General features: G+C 41.2%; 1 protein-coding gene across 7 annotated transcripts in view; it reads right to left on the bottom strand.

Annotated features, from left to right (window-relative positions):
- FILIP1 (filamin A interacting protein 1) overlaps positions 1–18,558 on the bottom strand; it is a 130,123-nt gene that overhangs the window by 56,787 nt on the left and 54,778 nt on the right. For all 7 annotated transcript variants that reach the window (XM_080583762.1, XM_080583766.1, XM_080583765.1 and 4 more), the window contains one exon: positions 3,935–4,213. In XM_080583762.1, coding sequence (XP_080439888.1) covers positions 3,935–4,213 — 279 coding nt within the window. The remainder of the gene's footprint in view (positions 1–3,934; positions 4,214–18,558) is intronic.

Genomic DNA, 18,558 nt, shown 5'->3' with positions numbered 1-18,558 from the left:
CACTGCAACAATCAGACAAATTAACACCGTGGTTCATGGTTCAATTTATTCCAATGGCATCAGATTTTTTTTTTTCCATATATATGAAGAAAACACCTTCATGGGTCTTTTACCTCTGTGTATCCAATACGTGTTTAGAGACCATGTAATCACTGGTTTATTATACAAGCAGTGGGATCCCTCAAGAAAAAAGACCCTCTACTGAGCTACAAGGCCTTTCAAATCAATTCCTGTCATCAGTTCATTTGCTTCTTGCTCTCCTCCAGAGAGGCTGTACTTAAGAGCTCTCCTGCCATGTATATTGGGACACATTTTCATCACTGCAGCTTCTGTATACTTTTTCTCCCCTTTTGTTTTCTTACAAAATAAGGCCTAAGCCCCAGTGACCTCAGCAGTTGATGAAAACCTTCTCTTCTCTACTTGCAGTAACAGCACAGGGCCCAGCCAAGAAATTTGACGACAGGCAAAGCCAAGTCCAACTTGGCACTGGAAGCTAAAACAAAGGCAAGCTACCTGAGGTCATTATAATAAAGAGTAAAAAAAAAAAAAAAAAAAAAAAACCATAAACATCACTGCTGGGACATGTCTTCACAGTTTACTGGCACTTTCACCTTTCAAAATTACAGCTGGGAGATCAGGTCCCAAAGTAAGGACTCAGAACTGATACTTGGAGCAACATGGCTTGTGACAGTGTTTGCTATGATGTCAGATGATAATAGTGAACTAAGAACATGAAGCATATGTAGAGATTTTAATTTAATCTGCTGAAGCCCATGGTTGCCATGACCATGGCATCCCCAGCTGAGCTCACTGTTTGGAGTGTGCAAGGCAGTATCACCCTGCACACTGTTCAGTAGTGCAGATGTGAGGCCTCTTCTGCTGATGGCTGCTGAGTAAACAGCGTATTTTACTGCACTTTTTTCTTCAGAAATTATTGGATGACCCTATAGGTATGGCCCACTGTTATTCTCAAAACAAAAATCTCCTTACATGTGCCTGTACACCGTTTGCTTTGCCAATATTGAAGTGGCTTCAAAATAAACCCACAGTCTGATTTGCCAGTCCAACAAAATGCCAGGCAGCCACCAGTGATGTCTGTACGGATCTGTAAATGAAAAGCCACAAAATGACTCAGTGTATTAGGTCACTGTGACAGCCAGGAGGTAATACCAGAGTATTTACTTGGCTGGAGTCTGCCTTGGCTCATCCTCGTTTGCAGTGTCAAAGCCGGGCTCTCATCTCAGGCCAAAGAGCTGCAGCTTGCCCACTTCAGTAACGGTTCAACACAGGTACCAGGTAAATAACTGCCTCAAACAGGGGGTTTTGAAATGAAATTAAAATCTCCTATGGCTTAAAAACATAAATGATTCTTGTTCCTGTCTGTAGGGAGCAGAAGAGGAGATGCACTTTACAGCTGTCAGCGTGTTTGTCCTCAGAAGCCTCCTGTGACGCTGGGATGCCTTAGCGCAGCCTAACATCTCTGTGGGGCTTCTATGTAGGAATATCCCTAAAAGTATTGTGTGGGACAATGCGTGTATAACCTTGGTGAGGATTTTCAGCCCATATTAACAGCAGATGGCAGTTATCTCCATCTTCCTCATAGGGATAATGAGAATGTGGGCAGCCCTTTAAAGGTTGTATAACTTGGCTATGAAGTGGAGGACAAGGGCGAAGAGCCACAGCTCCATGTGAAACCTTTCTTGAACAAGAGAGTTACTCAGAGATAAGAATAAAGACCACATTTATTGTCACCCAGGAAGTATTAGTGACTTTCTTCACATCCCCTTTAAAGACCACAAAGGTGACTTCACAGAATCACAGAATCGTCTAGGTTGGAAGAAACCTCCAAGATCACCTAGTCCAACCTCTGACCTAACACTAACAAGTCCTCCACTAAACCATATCACTAAGCTCTACATCTAAACGTCTCTTAAAGACCTCCAGGGATGGTGACTCAACCACTTCCCTGGGCAGCCCATTCCAATGCCTAACAACCCTTTCGGTAAAGAAGTTTTTCCTAATATCCAACCTAAACTTCCCCTGGCACAACTTTAGCCCATTCCCCCTCGTCCTGTCACCAGGCACATGGGAGAATAGACCAACCCCCACCTCATTACAGCCTCCTTTAATGTGCCTATAGAGAGCGATAAGGTCGCCCCTGAGCCTCCTCTTCTCCAGGCTAAACAATCCCAGCTCCCTCAGCCGCTCCTCGTAAGACTTGTTCTCCAGACCCCTCACCAGCTTGGTCGCCCTTCTCTGGACTCTCTTGAGAACCTCCATGTCCTTCTTGTAGCGAGGGGCCCAAAACTGAACACAGTACTCGAGGTGCGGCCTCACCAGAGCCGAATACAGGGAGACAATCACTTCCCTAGACCTGCTGGCCACACTGCTTCTTATACAAGCCAGGATGCTGTTGGCCTTCTTGGCCACCTGAGCACACTGCTGAGTACTTACTTCAGGGTAAATCTTTCTGAACTACATGAGAACAATATCTTTTTAATCAGGTTTGGCTCTATTCACCCCCAGAGTTGCATGCTAGCTCCATATTTTAGGAATTAACATATACAAGGTTTTATATAAAGTAAAATGAAGTACTATGGCTATGACTACTGTTCTATAATGATACAATTTTTTTTCATAGCAAAATTGCATTCAACAGATTTTTTTGCTTTTTTCCCCAGTTTTTCACTGCCAAATGACTGTTCTTGGTCTTTGTGACACAACTATTTACTTTAAATGCATATTTCCCGAAACTTGAAAGTCCTTTCTGACAACCTGAAGTGAGATGAAATCACAAAGTTGCAGTAATGGTATAACTCAGATGACTCATATGCCAAAGAAATGAATGGATCACTTCTAAAACAATTGCTTCCCTTAATCAGATAAAATGATAAAAAATCCAAAATTGAAGTAACAACTTTTTGAATGCAGGTTTCATGGAAAAAGTAAAGCCTTATATGAAATGCTAAATAATGATGGTTAGGTGGAATTAAGGCATCACAACATAGCATGTTTTCACACAGGTTGGGCAAGTTTTTTCTGCTTGTCCACAGATGCACTGAAAAATAGTATTAGAGTGGAAACAAAAGAATGTATAAATTTGGCAAGCAGTCCTAATGCAGAGGGGGATAAGTTGTAAAAAGTCAGAATTCTTCACACTGACTTTTTCAAATACTGTGTTTCAGGTTTTCATTTTGAAATTGCATTTTCCCTAATGGCTGAGACTCCTGAGAGTTCAGTGATTTATTATTATTAAAGAGAACCCTTGAAACTGGATGGAAATTAGGGGGATGTGAGTTAAACACAAACCCAAGCTGTCTCACGTAGCAGACTTATTACTGGGCTAAATAAACATGCAAATCAGGACAACTGAGAAAACTTCCGAGTGAGCACTGCTCCAGGAAAGAAAACCAATGGGCCTTTGCAAGGAAGGGGATGTGCAGAGAGTGCTGGAGGTCAGGTGGGACAGGCAGAGCTTTGGCTGAGACCTGAGCAACACTCGTGAGTATGCACAAGGTCCTGGGCCATCTTAAGTCCTTTTCCAGTATTAGAGACTTGTGGATTTCTCCCTTGAGTATTTGTATTTAAGACTGTAATTGCACTCACTGTATTTGCTTGTCTTTTTCTGAACTGATTCTCCTGTGGTTGTTTTGTGCCTCTTTTCAAGCATTCAAAACCACCAGACTCCCCTTTCTTCATCATTTCTGACAGGTGTTTGTAATTTCACTTGCTTTGGCAGCTGCAGATAGACATGGTAAATAAAGCAGAACTTAAAACTGTGACTATCCTGATAGAAACCAGCTAGCACTGCTCTCTCCTTATGGTCCTTTGCCTTACATTTGCATGTCACTGTCTCTTGAGCCCCATGATTCTTGGACAGCCTAAAAATATATGGATAAATAGAAAATACAGTTTAAAAAGTTGTTTAGCTTACCTGCAGTTCTCCTTCCATGATACTGAGGAGTTTGATCAAGTCCTCTTTAGAGAGCTCTATGGACTTCTTGTTCTTTCGTTCACTAGGCCCAGGTGATCTTGAGTGCCGTTTGACAGTTGCTGAAACCATGACCTCATCTTCCTTCCGATGAGGTTTGTTCTTTTTCTTGGCATCATCCTGGAGTTTTTCGTTCTCTGCATGGCTGATGACAGGCTTGGAATTGGAGAAGTGCCCGTTAGACGAGCTTTCTCCACCTTGGTTTCGGGATCTCATCCCTACCTAGAAAGAAACATAAAGGTGCATTTTATAAACAAAACTATTTACAAAAAGCCACAGGAGAAATACTGCCTTTTGGCAGAACAACAGTCTTCTAAATACAGAAATATACTGTCATGCTCAAAGGAAGGGGACACAAAGCTCAAATTTTTCAGTAACTTTGTGTGTGGCAGACAGTGAATCCAGAGCACTGATTATAAATTTAATGGAGTCCTAAAGTAAGAGTAACCCTGCTTGTCAGCATGCCAGGACACTGATATGAGCTATAATGTATGGAGCCTAAAGTGATGCAGGAAAATAATAACAAACATTTTCCAGGGTGACCTTTCCAAAAGTCAACGTTTTGATCATTTGCAATTAACCACTACTGAACAAAACAGCTTGTTGAAGTAGGCCCTATTTTAACACGAGGTTTACTTGAAAGGCAGAAATGCAATTTAAATTTTCAAAAAGTATGTTCCCTATGTATAAATTCTTTATGAGAGAGTGGAGTGACAACGCATGATAAGCAATGGTCACTCTATAGCTCCCCTCAGTGAAGCACTGGTTTTGTTCCAGGTAACTAAGAAAACTTGGGAATGCAGACTAAATCAAGTGGTAAACTGCATTTTAGGATAAATACTGCATGAGATTACTAGGCTGCAAGTGCGATGAAAGAAAGCTGAAAAGAAGTTTGAATAAGAAGCGCAAGAAGGCACGAAAACACTAAGAGGTAAATGGGCATGATCAAAGCAGTCCTTCCAGAAGATTCACTGTTTCTGCAAAATGTTAGGTCTTGGTTATTGAACACTCACGTCTCTGTTCTCTTAAAGCACCTACACTGCACGCTTAGGCTATGTCTATCCCAGGACATCAGTGAAGCAAATGTTACTGAGCTCTGACGCTTGACCTTCTGTATTATCAAACTATTTGCAGATCCTTGGCACACTTCTGGTCCAGGGGAACTGCCACTCTCCCAGCCAGTTCTCGTCCCACACCAGGGATCAGTCCAAAAGGCAGTGCAGATGCAGCCCCCCTGTTCTGGAACACAAGAGCTCAGTAGTGCGAGCATGGCCAGGTTGTGCTATTTGACCTCACGGATAGAATGGGGCCCTGGGACCGTTTAGTTTACAAGTAACGTAGCTTTGGTGTCACATAAAACACAGCTGCTAAAATCATCCTTTCTGTGAATCATCTTCATCAAAGATGATTCCTTCTGCTGGATGCCGTTCAGCAATATCAAGTTAAACAACTTGCCCTTGTCTTCAGATTTTTTTCACAGTTCTTTCTTATCTGTCATCCCTTTTTGATTTATCAACCATGCAACACACTCAACTAAAATTAGCTTAATCTGCCTGTCCATTTTCTCCTCCTGTAACTGTCTCTCCTTTTTCTCCCTTGACCCTGCAGACTTGGCTGGGGATATTGACACCCCTTAAAATCCCATTTATCTTGTAAAGTTTCATTCTCTGTCACTAAACAGCAATGGCAGAAGACAAGATGGATTCAACCGTGTGTATTTCATTACTTATCAGAATTAAAAAGATGTACAAGACATATTCAGACATGCTTATATATGGACCCATATTTCTATCCTGTGGCCTTCCTGTGTTGAAGTAGGTCTTTGTAATTATTGTCCATGCTTAAATGTAGGTGGCCTTGATTGTTATTTGGGATCAGGATATTTCTGCCATATGAAATAAAAAGGCAATAGTGAATTTAGATTTGGTTCAGTGTCAAACTTAGAGGTAAAATGTAAGGCAGTGAAAATTTAAATTAAGTTGGTCTAAAAATTCATCTTACTTGAAATTGCTTGTATAGCAGTCAAGGGAAACCACCAGAAATTTATGTTGCCTAACTTCAACTTAATTATGTGTATGGTCATATCTCCCGCTACCTTCATTTTTACTTAAGTCTCGTTTACCCAAGACAGTCTAAGAATACTGGAAAAGTAAGATCTGTACAGAGATGTATCTTGTTTTAGTTGCCTGAGCAAAACAAATGGAAGAAAGTTGAAGAAGGGTCTGTATGTCTTAAACTTGCCCAGTTTCTGTATCAGTAAATCTAATGAGGAATATTCCTCTGCTTCCAAATCTTTCTTTTCACTTAAATTCACCTCTGAATTTAGTTTGCAGCTTGTTCATTAATCAAACAGATGCTTCTCAACATCGCTAACATCGCACATTTTGCTGATAAGGATCTCAGAGCAGCAGATCAGTAGTGATGGGGCAAACCGTAAAATACATTGACTAATCTGCTTGGCCCATGTTATGCTGGGCCTGCTAAGGCTTGCTACTTACTTGTCGTAGGCCAGTATTATAAATCTCCTACTCAGATTAGCCTTGCATTTTGGTAGTTTCACACTCAGCAGGAAGAATGGCTTTTTATTATCATTGGTTACTCATGTCTTAACTTCATTAATTCAGTGGAATTCAGCCAGCAGCATGAATGAGGAGTGAATTAGGCCCAATGTTTTTGAGTGAGAGAGTTTCATGATGAGATTCCTTGCATTGTAGGTCAGCTCCTATCCAAACAATGTGTGATACAGGTATACAATGGCCTTTAACTTCCTGAATGCTTATGCAGTGTGTTTTTCATCAAATAGTTTGGATTAAACACATGAATTACACTTTCTAAAAACAGATCTCCATTATAACCCTGAACAATACCTGAGAACCTCAGGAAATCTTTTAGGTCTCAGGTTTGTAATGGAAAAATAAACATTGTACTATGTTTCCTCTCAGATAGGGCTTTTCAATTTGTTTAACTTTAATGGATTTTAAACTTTCCAACCATGCTTCCTCTCAGGAGAGAGCACTTGGGATTCAAGCTGTCTGTATTTTCTGAGTATTTCCTTCTGAGTCCCTGTGGGCCACAGCCTCCAGCCACTTTCATCTCCTAACCATGGCTTATTTTTCATGGCTTACCGTGAATGGCCTCGTGGCTCTAGAACATCCTACATGTTTTAAGAATAAATATTGCAAGTGTGTCTTACACATGTTTTCCAGTGGAAAACAGATTATTACATTACACTGCTTAGTAACATCTCTCCGTAGAAAGATGACTCAACCTGAAGGTGCACAACTAAATTTAAATTTAACTCATGACGAGTTGAGACACAGTATCCACCTCAAGCACAGCACAATCAAACAGATGCACTCGGGTATGTTAGACTTCATGAAAGCTGGTGTGTCACCCTGTCAAATCATAACTCAAGACAGCCACTTTGATCCACCAGTCCCTGTGGGAGCAGAGAGAGCTGCTAGATAGAATGCATATTTAAAGTGCACTTTAACTTGGTGTTGAATGAATATAGGTAATACAGGCCCAGAAGGACAGATGACAAATTTATTTTTTTAACTCATTAATACAGCAGCAGAGTAGCTTAACCAATTAATCTGGAGCTTTGCATCAAACAGCTAATTAGACTATGGCTGTAACTAAACGAAGTCAAACCTTTGAGGTTTTTTTTTAAATTTCTTTAGCACTTGTAGGTTTATTTTGCACCAAGTCTTACATCACAGTAAGTGTGGCAGACAGCCTGTTACTCTCAGGGACATTACCCTTAACAGCCTTTCTTTGTGTAAAAGCTTGCCAAAATCAGTGCTACGCAGACACCTACTCTGTCTTCAGTTATAATGTTGATACTTTTCCAACATGTTACCCAAATGAGAAGGTGTCATATGCTGAAGCCAGAGATGCAGGTCAACTCAAGCCTAAATAATGACAGAAAGGGCCAAAGTTTTGATATTGACATAGTAATTTCCAAGCAGTTTGAGGGCCAAAGTCAATGGCACGATCCAGCTATTCTGCACTGCTCTAGGAATACAAAGCAGCTGTAAGACTGACTGAGTTTTAATTGGGAGCAATGTGAAGTAGCCAGAACATACCAGTGATCTTGGCCGAAACACTGTATGTTGGGAATGAGAGCTCAGTATTATCATTTTGGATATCCATCTGCTTTTCTGATACCATCATGATAAACAAGAAAAGTTTCTGATCAGTTGCATGACATTATTTTGGTATGCGAATATCAAACCTCCAAAACTTTGCCTATCTGTTGTTTTACTAAGGTTCCACAATTGGTTTGGGGGACACTGCCAGTCTAATGCTGGTAACAAATGTCCTCCTCCTGTCCACCCTGATCACACCTCTGTGTCTTACAGCATTCCTGATCTGCTGAAGAAATAGCTGGTATGATTTATAATGACTTTAGCATTTAATATTTAATTCTGCTGTTTTTTTTTCCACCCTTCATCATATTGCACATTAAACTGGAAACCTTTCCTAACAGTCGCCAGTCAAACAAGAAGTTTTTATGTGATCAGTCACCTTGATTTCAACATTTATTGGCTACTCATTTCGATATGTGCTCACAGTATTGGTACTTGGCTGGGAAACTTCAGTCTCTCCTCTGCTGCGTTTGTCTGTGAAGCTTTAAGCATAAAAGAAAAATGCTATGATTATTTACTTGAGTCTGTACTGTTGTTTTGGGCACGGGTCCTTTGGTTTTCACAAGTTAGCAATCCACACAAAATTTTATGAAATAACCTTTATGTCAGTTGTACTGACACTGGGAGGAAATCTGTGAGGAATTTGCTGAGTAGGATGTCAGGAGAGGACAGGCTGCATGCTGTTCCAAACGTTTCCCCAGTCGACGGCAATTTGTTCTCCCTATAGCTCTGAAATGATGGGTCAGATTAGGCCCTGCTATTTCTGCTATTAGAATCAGATAGTGCAAAAGGGTTCTTTAAACTTAATGTGCATTCCCTCCTGCTAATTGGACATGCTGATTTTGGCTCTGTACTGCTTTCCCTTATAATAATAATAATACTAACAATGTTATAATACAAGAATAAATAAATAAATAATGTTGATTTACAGCCATGATATGGTTGTTGCCTTTGGCTGTAAATTTGTAGTCTGGAGCTCAGTTGCAGATTTAACTGATTAAGATATCACATGAAAGTGCTGGGTTTCTGACAGACTAACAATTGATGGTAGGGTCAGTGCCATTGTGTTATTACTGAGTAAAAACTGGAATTATTTCTAAGCTGTGGCTTTGGGAGCTACATGATGGGGAACTGCAACTTTCAGCAGCTCTGCTAGACAGGCCACTGGAGCAGGGCAGTGCGTGGTGCAGAAGGACCTGGTATATGGCAGAGATCTCTGCCCAAAGACTGCTGATCTGCAAAGAGCACTAAAAGTGGAAGGTAATTTGAAATATGCTCTAAGTGAAGACTGAAGAAAATATTAGTCTGTATCTGCAAGCAGTAGGTACCAACAAAACAAAACAAAAGAAGACAGAACCTTTTCAGACTTCTGGAAGAGAGGAAGATAGGGACACCAAATTGACCTTGTTCTCTGAAAAGTCTTCAGCAAGGACCACTCCAGACGAGGATGGATGCCTTTAGCCCCAAGAGATTAGGATAGACAGAACAAAGGCCTCAGTAGTGTGGTGGTTACATGAAAAACATTTACAGACACAACTGTTCACACCACCTCAGAGACTGGTTAAAAGTATTGCTGCATAGGCTGTTTTCCTGAACTCTGCAAATGTTCACTATTGTTGTTTTGACTGACCTGAAGAAATAAAAAGGATGGGGGTACCAGTGCATTCCCAAAGGAGCTGGTAGGAACTGACGGCTGTGCTGTGTGCAGTTGGACTCAGATGCTGCACAGAGCAGACGTGTGTCAGACTCCGGACTCTGCGATAGCCAAGCGATGCTGTGCCAAGGGAATGCAGACCTCATTCTTGGTTTGCTTTCGCAGATGACTCCAGTGTTTGTTTCAGTCATGCTGGTCAGAGGAGAGTGTCAAACCAAATGACTAATACAATGAAGAACGGAACAAATATCTCCCCTTTGCAGTTCTGGAGTTTCCTGAATTTCTAAACATTCGCAACTGGAGCACTAATCATTGTACTCTTTGTCAAGAGAGTCCCCTGGTCTCTTGTCCTCACACACATGACTTATCTGCAAAATCAGACAATGAGAGGTCTCTGTTCCTTCTGGCCTTATCATACATTATACATGTTCCTTTTGTGAGAGTGTGTGTTAGCTGCTTGTCCTCAGTGTTAGAGATTGGCACAGTGGTACCTTGTGAATAGGGGCAATTCTCTACTCAACGAACAGCCTGAATAACCAAGCCATAGGGCCCTAATCCTTATACAGACTAGGAGAGCATTTGTGGCTACTACACAACACCACTGCTGCCTTCATCCTTTCATCTGGTCCACTTGTGGAGCTGGAAAAAGCACTTGTCGCACCAGAGTTAGGATGAGCAGAACCCAAAAGCACATGTGCTGAGCCTCCTGCACCAAAGACGAGATGTTCATGTTCATCTTCCTGCTGATGCTACCTCCGTAGCAGGGTTTGCACCGCCTGCACTGCAAGTGTTGCTCTGCAGGTTCCTTCCCACCCCACAGGACCCTTTGCCAGCTGCATCCACTGCCTGAGCTCATGAGAGGGGAAGAGGCCATGGAATCGCTCGGAGGAGCCCACGCAGGAAGGAGACGCTGCCTAATGACAGACAGCTGTCACGGTGTCTCCCTCACTTCTTGATACACATTGTTCCATGGGTAGAATAAATTTGAGTAGCTTTAACTATCAGAAAAATGGAGAATTTGTCTCTATTATCGCTGTCTGACAAAAATGCAGTGACTGATTTTAATGCAGGACATACATTATTTTCTTCTATCGAGTAACTGCTAGCTCATTATTCCCTAATCCATTTTGGTCAACTTTTCTTTTTATGCTGCTAGCAAATAGGGTAGAATATTAGCAAAGTTATAGCAGATACACTTGTAGAGGTACAGCATGAGATTCTATAAGGCCTTTTTGTTTTATCAAAGATTTATTTTATGGCTTCTAAAATTGATTCTTGTAACACTGGAGCATAACAGCACATGGATTCTATTCACCAGCGATTATGTTCATAATAGTTCCTTCACTTGGAAAAAGAAAGGAAAGGGATAAGCGTGAGTGTTTTTAAAGAAGAAAAGATTTTTGCAAATTCCATATCCAGTTGCCATTCTGAATAGGTGTAATCTACTTGAAAGCAGAAAAGAAATTCGCAGAGCTAGGAGGAAACCCAGTCATCACTAAGGCAGATTTACACTGCTTTAACACCATTTTCTTAACTCCAAGATAAACTCTTCTCTGGCTAAATTATGGCACAGCTTTACAAAGAACAGAGTTTATGCTGGTATAATTCCATTAACTTTGTCATTTTCAGACAAACTTGTGGTTTCAGCTGGAACACTTTTTCTTGAGTAATGCACGCTGACCGAACTAAGGAGTAACATAGACTTGTTTCACAGAAATTCATGTTTCCCAGGCTTCATCTGGAAAAACATCTTGGATGCATGAGACATGAGGAATGATAAGCTATTAGATCATCATTCAGTCAAAAAAATAAACTTTTATATATCACTCCATCCGTGTTTTGATTACTGTGCTTCCCAGCTGCCAGAAAGTACAAACAGGAGTTGCAGAGAAGCCAGCTCAAGTAGCTGACACCACTAGACAAACATGCCTCTAGGTCTGACGAGGGTTTAGTTATTTATTCTCCAGAGTGGCTGAAAGGGACTGGCCAGGAGCAAGCTAGGTGGCAAGAGTGCTAGCTGCCTGCGGTGCGGCCTTTCTAGCACGTTTCAGCCGGGCTGAAAGAGATGGGAGGAGGTTGGCTCCTACTCAACCCTCTTCACGGCCTGTTTCCACCCTGCTGGAGTGACTTGTGTCCAGGACTACTCCTGACTTGAACGAATCTTTGGAGGAGATGGCTTTCTGGGACCACATACCTCACACCTAGCTGATGGGGCCTGTGGTTGCCCAACATCTCTCTTGAGACATGGCCACCCATTGAGGGCTGGATGAGCGCTGTGCCTTGTTGTGGTTCATTGCATCTTCTTTTACAGCTTTCAGCCCTTTCGGTTATTCCATTTTGAGTGAAAAATCAAACCTTGAGCTTCACATGAAGATAAAGCTGGCAATGTCACCATCAGTTTCAGTTTGAACCTACTAAACATTTGTTTTATCATCTGACAGCCAGAACGCGCCTGGAAAATGGTAAGAGAGGTGATGCAGATTAGCTGGCCTACCAAAGATTCTTCATTGCTGCAAATGGGTAATCTTTGGTGTTAAGTAAACATTAGTCATTTCTGTTTTGTTGACACCATAGAACCATGCTTACAACCTGCAAGATCAAATATACTGTGGACTCATGAGCCATGCCATACCTCTTTTAAGTAGTTTTTAAAGACCGCTGCTCCATTAACAGTAGTTTTTCTGCTTCCAAGGTGGCAGAAAACTGCTGAAAGTAGCAACAGACAGGAGCTAGTTGATAATAATCACAGCTTTGTCTCCAGGTTCCTTGTCCCTATCCTTACAATGACCAACCAAAATACCTAAAACCAATGTATCACCAAGGGAACACAGCATGGAAAGTAAAGTCAATCTGTCATCCTTGCAATCCTGCCTTAACCTAGAAACGTGTTTTGGTAAACCACATGACAAATAAGGAACACTCTTAGGAAAGGAGGCAACTATTATTAGCTTTCTACAAAATATATTTCAACTTTTCACTTCAAAATGATACCTTATTATAAAATTGACTTGGATTTTAACAAGTGTGAGACAAGACAAAAAGCTAAATGTCCCAAAAGCAGATTTCAGGGTTTGGGTCCAAGAAAGTGTTGCTGTCTCTTGCTGACCAGACACAAAGCCTGTTTTCTTTTCAGTAGCTGTGATTTGCACAGCTCTGGTTTCACAGAAGCTATTAAACAATTATAGCTATATTTTATATTTGACTCATTTTAATTTCTTTTGTTTTATAAAAATAACCAAAAAGAACTAGGATGTAGATACGCTCACAGATTTTACAGCAAAGGAAAAAAAGAATTATACAGAGGACCTGTATCTTCTACAAATAGTGTCTCCAAGAGACAACAGTGCAAAAACACATCTGCAGCATCTCAAATTTCAGCTGTCAACCAAAGCAGGGAGCAAGTTCCAAATCTCTCTCAGTGACTTCTTTGTGGGAAGCTTCAGTTGTTGATAGACATAGAGTACCAGCTTGCACATGCATGCCTGGCCTATTGGTGAGAGGTGAATTTAACCCCCTGCTTTAAGATGGGCTGTGTTCTGCCTCCTGAAAGGTAGAACTGTCAAGTCTAACTGGTAACAAAACAAGAAGTTAAAAAAGCCTCTGATGCTAAACCTGCCCTTGAGTTTCACTATCAATTTTGGTGGGTTTACAATAATATCATTCTTGTTGGGGAAAAAAAAAAAAAAGGAATTCTCTGGCTACACGCACACTAGAGATTAACCATGGCCAGGGCTGCTCTCTGACTGTGAGGCCAGCTGTCCTGGAAAATCCTTCAGGCTCTTAAGCCCTCTTAGCATCCATAACATGCTGGCTGCATCCACACTGCCCACTGGGAATAGCTCCTAGCCTCTGCTGACTCCCAAAGCATGCTCTCAAATGGTTCAGGAGGGTGTTAAGTGGCCAGGCCAAAAGCGTGCCATGGACCACTCCAACTGTTTAAGAGAACAGACATTCACCTCCCAGTATCCGTGCTCATGCCCTGGCACTGCTTAATTTCCAGCCTTTTTCTCTCCTCCACAGCCGTCTTCTTTACAAACAAAGGAAATGGAAAACTACTCAGCTCTGCACAGGGAAAGTGCAACTCACCATAAATACTGAGTTTACAGAGGGAAAATAAGCTCAGGGTGGTGGGAAAACAGAAAAGAAAACATATTTTTCTCCAGCAAGTTAGGTCAAGGCACGCAAAAGCATACTACTTATTCTAGAGGTGTATTTTTAAGTCTGTACTGATGGATAGTACAGCAGTTCAGCACTGATCACTAAGAGACACCACAGTTGAAGGATAGAGGTGGCACAACATCCCTACTTCACACCGGCCTTTGCTGAGCTTGGTGATACAAAATTTGAGCTCTTCTGCTACACGTCACCGATAAACAGACTAGCACTGTGGGGCTCCACAGGCTCTTGCATTATTGAGAACCTTGGCCTTCAGTTGTCATTACCATTTGTAAAGAGGTAAAATGAAAGGAGAGTCTTACTTCATTCCTGGCAGTGCCAGCCCAGTGACTGTCATTATTTCCCAGTACTCCTGCAGGCTTTCCACTGACTTAAGAACACATGGCAAAAAGTAAAGGAGTAAATGTCAGCCTGCCTGATTTAAATAATACCAATGCTTTATGCTGACAGGGAGCAGCATAAAAACTTTCAGAAAGTTCACCTGGGCATTGAAAATGGTCTCATCCACTTTAATAGCTGTCAGATATAGAAACCGTATTTAGGTGGCTCTTCTAATGCCTTGGTTTCAAAATCCCTAGACAATTTCTTCACTTGAAAAGAATGAAGTTAAATAGTTAAGCTGCATCTACAGGTTGAGCAGATTTGATTTTTTTGAACATCCTCTCACTGTTAATCTGCTCAAATCTTCACTGGGCTTTTTAGTTCACAGCAAAAAAAAAAAAAAAAGTCAGGCTAAGCTGAAAACATAGCATAGCTACCTTGGGTAGCAGAGGAAGAGAGAAAAAAGATGCTAATGAATACCCCGGCATGGTCTTGCATTAACAAAACTAAAATTACTTGCTGCCAGATTCACCTTGCTTTAATGTCTGTGACATCTTGAAACCCAATTTCAACAGGGATAAAATCTAAGTCAGTTTCATTTGCCTCACTGCGAATATAAAACAAAATAGAAAAAAAAAAAAAAGAATTTTCTTTTTTTTTCCACTAGGGTAGAGTAAAAAAATGTTAGCTGTTTTCTTAGAAAGTAATTTCAGTTCAGAGCCATGGAAAGATATTAAAAGGAGCTTCTACAAATGGAGTGGGTGTTTTACAAGCCTACATGAAGATAAAATCATCTGCACTGGCACAAAGTCACACTGCTCAGCTTTAAGCATCTCACTTGTGTGACTGAACTAGGGCTCTAGGTTTCATTTGTAATCTGCAATGTCTTTGAAATGGAGCCCGAGCTCTCTGAGGCTATGTCAAGACTTCAGGATTGTCCCCATCCTTGGTCATGCAGCTTCAGTGACCACCATGGCTCCTGCCTATCAGAGAAAGCATCCCCTGACTTTCTTTCCATGGAAAAAGGTGGTGGGCAGAGGCCAGTGATGCTCCAGCATCCCTGTGAGAGGACTTGGCTGGAGGACACTGCTGCATCCTGCCCCTGGGAAGTGCTGGGAGGTCTCAGCTTTACCCCTTAGGGCCACCACTAATGAGGCCGTGCCCCTAATTTGGGCACTTCTGTTGGCTGGCTGATAAACTGGAGCTGGATATATAAACACAACATCATGAAGGCTGAGTTTGCTGCTGGGCAGGGAGGCAAGGGCACATGTTTGGCACCTCATTATCAGCATCTGACAGAGTGCCTACTTGGTGGCAAAAGTTAGGACATGGCAGAAGTCATGCTCCCCTTTCCCCCCACAGTCCCTGCTATAATCACTGTGGCATTAATGAAGTTACAAACAGTGCCTTTTGCTTTGGGGGTGGATTTTCCACGAGGCATCAGCACACAAACCGCTGTCTCAGGGACACTTCTGGCCGAGAGGAGTAGAGAACCCAATGTTTCTAAAAAGTATCCAAAAGAGCCAAAAGCTCACTCTTACTGGGTTACCTAAATAGGAAAGCAGCTCATTTGACTATCCAGCCACAAGTCCTTGTGCTGAACTCTTCTTTTGAGGGAAAAACTTGGGGCGGGGGAGGAATTTGTCTATTATTGTCCAAAACAAATAATTTCAGAAACAGCAATAAGCAATGGATCTATGTTAGATTTTATTTTATTTTAGTTAGTTAGAGCAAGTGAAATACTTCAGAGACTCAGTTTTGGCAATGAAGGTAAATCTGAAAAAAAAATCATCATAGATTTTTCAAATGCCTGTTTCTTATGAGGAGACAGATGACAGAAAAGCTATTTGGTTCTCAGTGTTACTGAAAGAAACTGGTGGGTGCCTCTGAATATCATAGCCTCATTGGGTCTCTTAATGCAGATTGAAAAGGCTGACTTGACTTTTCATAAAGATGCCAAAAATTTGGTCATTACCCAAAAAAGCCGGGGGGAGGCATCTGCAAGTCTGATTGGTAAATCAGGTAAAGAAGTCATGTAAGAAAGTGGCATATAAAAAGAGGAATCTGTTTCTCTTCAGTTACTGAAAAACAGTCTGAGAAAATATTTTTTCCCAGCACTTATGTAATGTCTCAGCATTGCTTATTTGTTTACTTAAATACTTTTCAGCTGCCTTCAAGGAAGTGTAGGTGACTGAGAAATTACTTTGGGCTGCTTCTCCGGTGTGCTGTGCGGCGGACCTGCGGCCTTGGCAAGGTGGTGCCGTGGTCGGGCGGGCAGCGCTGGCGGCTCCGTCCTGTCTTGGTTGCACGGGGAGGGAGCCAGCCCCCCTGGCCCAGGCAGTGGGATGCTTCGGGAGGCAGAGATTTGTGACTGGCACGGGACAGCAAAACCCTGCGGCTTGTGAGGAAGGCAGAGACCGTTGGGTCCCCTCCCCAACAGTGCCTCGGGACAACCTCGAATAAAACTCTCTCTTTCCCAAATTGCTGTTGTAACAGATGGGAATTCATCTTAAAAGGCAATAAGGATACTGAAATCCCATTGATTATGTGCAACAAGAGGTATAAATGCTGGTTATGATCAAAAGCCTAATTCAGCCTCTGTCTGAATTGCTCAAAATGATATTGTTATTGCTTTTTAGCTTCTCACCTGGGGTCTGGAGAAAGGAAGATTAACCTGTTTTCCTCCTGTGAGGATGGAAGTTCATCTCGTCATATTATTGTGCTCTTTTAGCTATCTGAAGAAACAATATGTAACAGAAACTATTCTCACATGCTCATTTTTTGCCACCCCCACAATTTATTCCCAGCTCTCTCATGTTCCTATACATCATGCAAATGTCTAAGTGAACTTTGAGTACAACCTCTTTCCTGTTGCTATTCCTTGCATGGCCCACAGATAAGAGCTTTTCCTTATCTGTATTTGTTCACATGCACACTGCAGGAATTTCAGAAGTGAAAGATATTTTTTTTTTTCAGACCTGCCCAGCTGAGAGTTAAACCACAGCTCAGGGCAGCCAACTGGTGAGCACGACAGTCCAGGAAAAGCATGCTCAGACTAGCCAGATGAGCCTCTGCTGAATATATGCTGAGGATACTTCGAAAGGATTTCAGAAAAGTCAGGACAAAGTCCTCAAGTTAAATAAATATTTCCTTACCAAATTATTAAGGATATTTTATATCCTTAAACCTGAAAGACTGCTAAACTAACTGTAATTTGAGGAATACATGCACTTGTTTATTATTAAAATATTTATCAGCTAGGAAGCTAAATTAAATTCATCAGTTCATGTTCATTTCTATCCAGTCACACTTTCTGGTTTTCTTTAATCAGCACAGACCTTTAGTATTTGTATATCACTGCCTTAGAGTAATTGTAAAACTCAGTCAAACACCCAAAATATTACTGGCCTCCACATTAAGTTCTGTAACTCACTTAATCAAAGTTAATTTCAAAAGCTCGTATCCTACTATATCCTTTAAATTCCTCCCACACTACATCGAGTGTATGTCAAACAAACAGCATAAATAATAAAAATAATCATTCAGTAGTTTGCCAGTTGGCTCTAGGGCTATAAAACTGACCTGCGATGAAATGGCAATATTTAGAAAGTCTCTGTATAGCTGTGAGTTTGCCGTGTGATTGACTTAAGATAGCTAACGGATTATAATTAGATGGATAAGAAAGCCTAGAAAATAAAAATATTGTCAGAACCTAGAATTTAGCATTATGCCACAGACTGGTGTGCCAGCAGCATACACATCTCCCCTGCGCTCAAGGTGGGGTATGAAAAAATGTGCACTTGGCTTCTACAGGTAGCAAAATACATGGCATTATCTCTATTTAGGTTAACAATAACAAGACTGGACAGTTGTGTATAAAACCTTGTTACTTAATGATCTCTTGTACCTTGAAGAGGTATTTCTAAAAAGGCAAACAAAACAAACAAAAAAAAACACAACAGAATTGTTCTTCCCATTGTATCTTCCTAAAAGCTGAAAAGCATAACTTTATTAGGCTTTCCCAAACCTCAGAGAAACTGTTCCAAATGCCTAAAAAGGTGAAGGATTAAATAAATGGTTTGTTCAAGTAATGGAAAAGATATTGAACTTCATAACACATGCACATTTTTAAATAAAACAGAAGATACTGTGTTAAATCTGATTTAAAAATCTATTAACTAGAAACACATCAAACTGTACTCGCATCTGCTTTGTGCCAGAGAAAAATAAAATTTTCTCTATGTAGCACTGTTAGGTAAAATAGT

This window comes from Anser brachyrhynchus (assembly GCF_964034855.1).
Source record: "Anser brachyrhynchus genome assembly, chromosome: 3".
In the NCBI taxonomy this organism is placed as follows: Eukaryota; Metazoa; Chordata; class Aves; order Anseriformes; family Anatidae; genus Anser; species Anser brachyrhynchus.
This window is presented reverse-complemented; position numbering and strand designations above follow the sequence as displayed.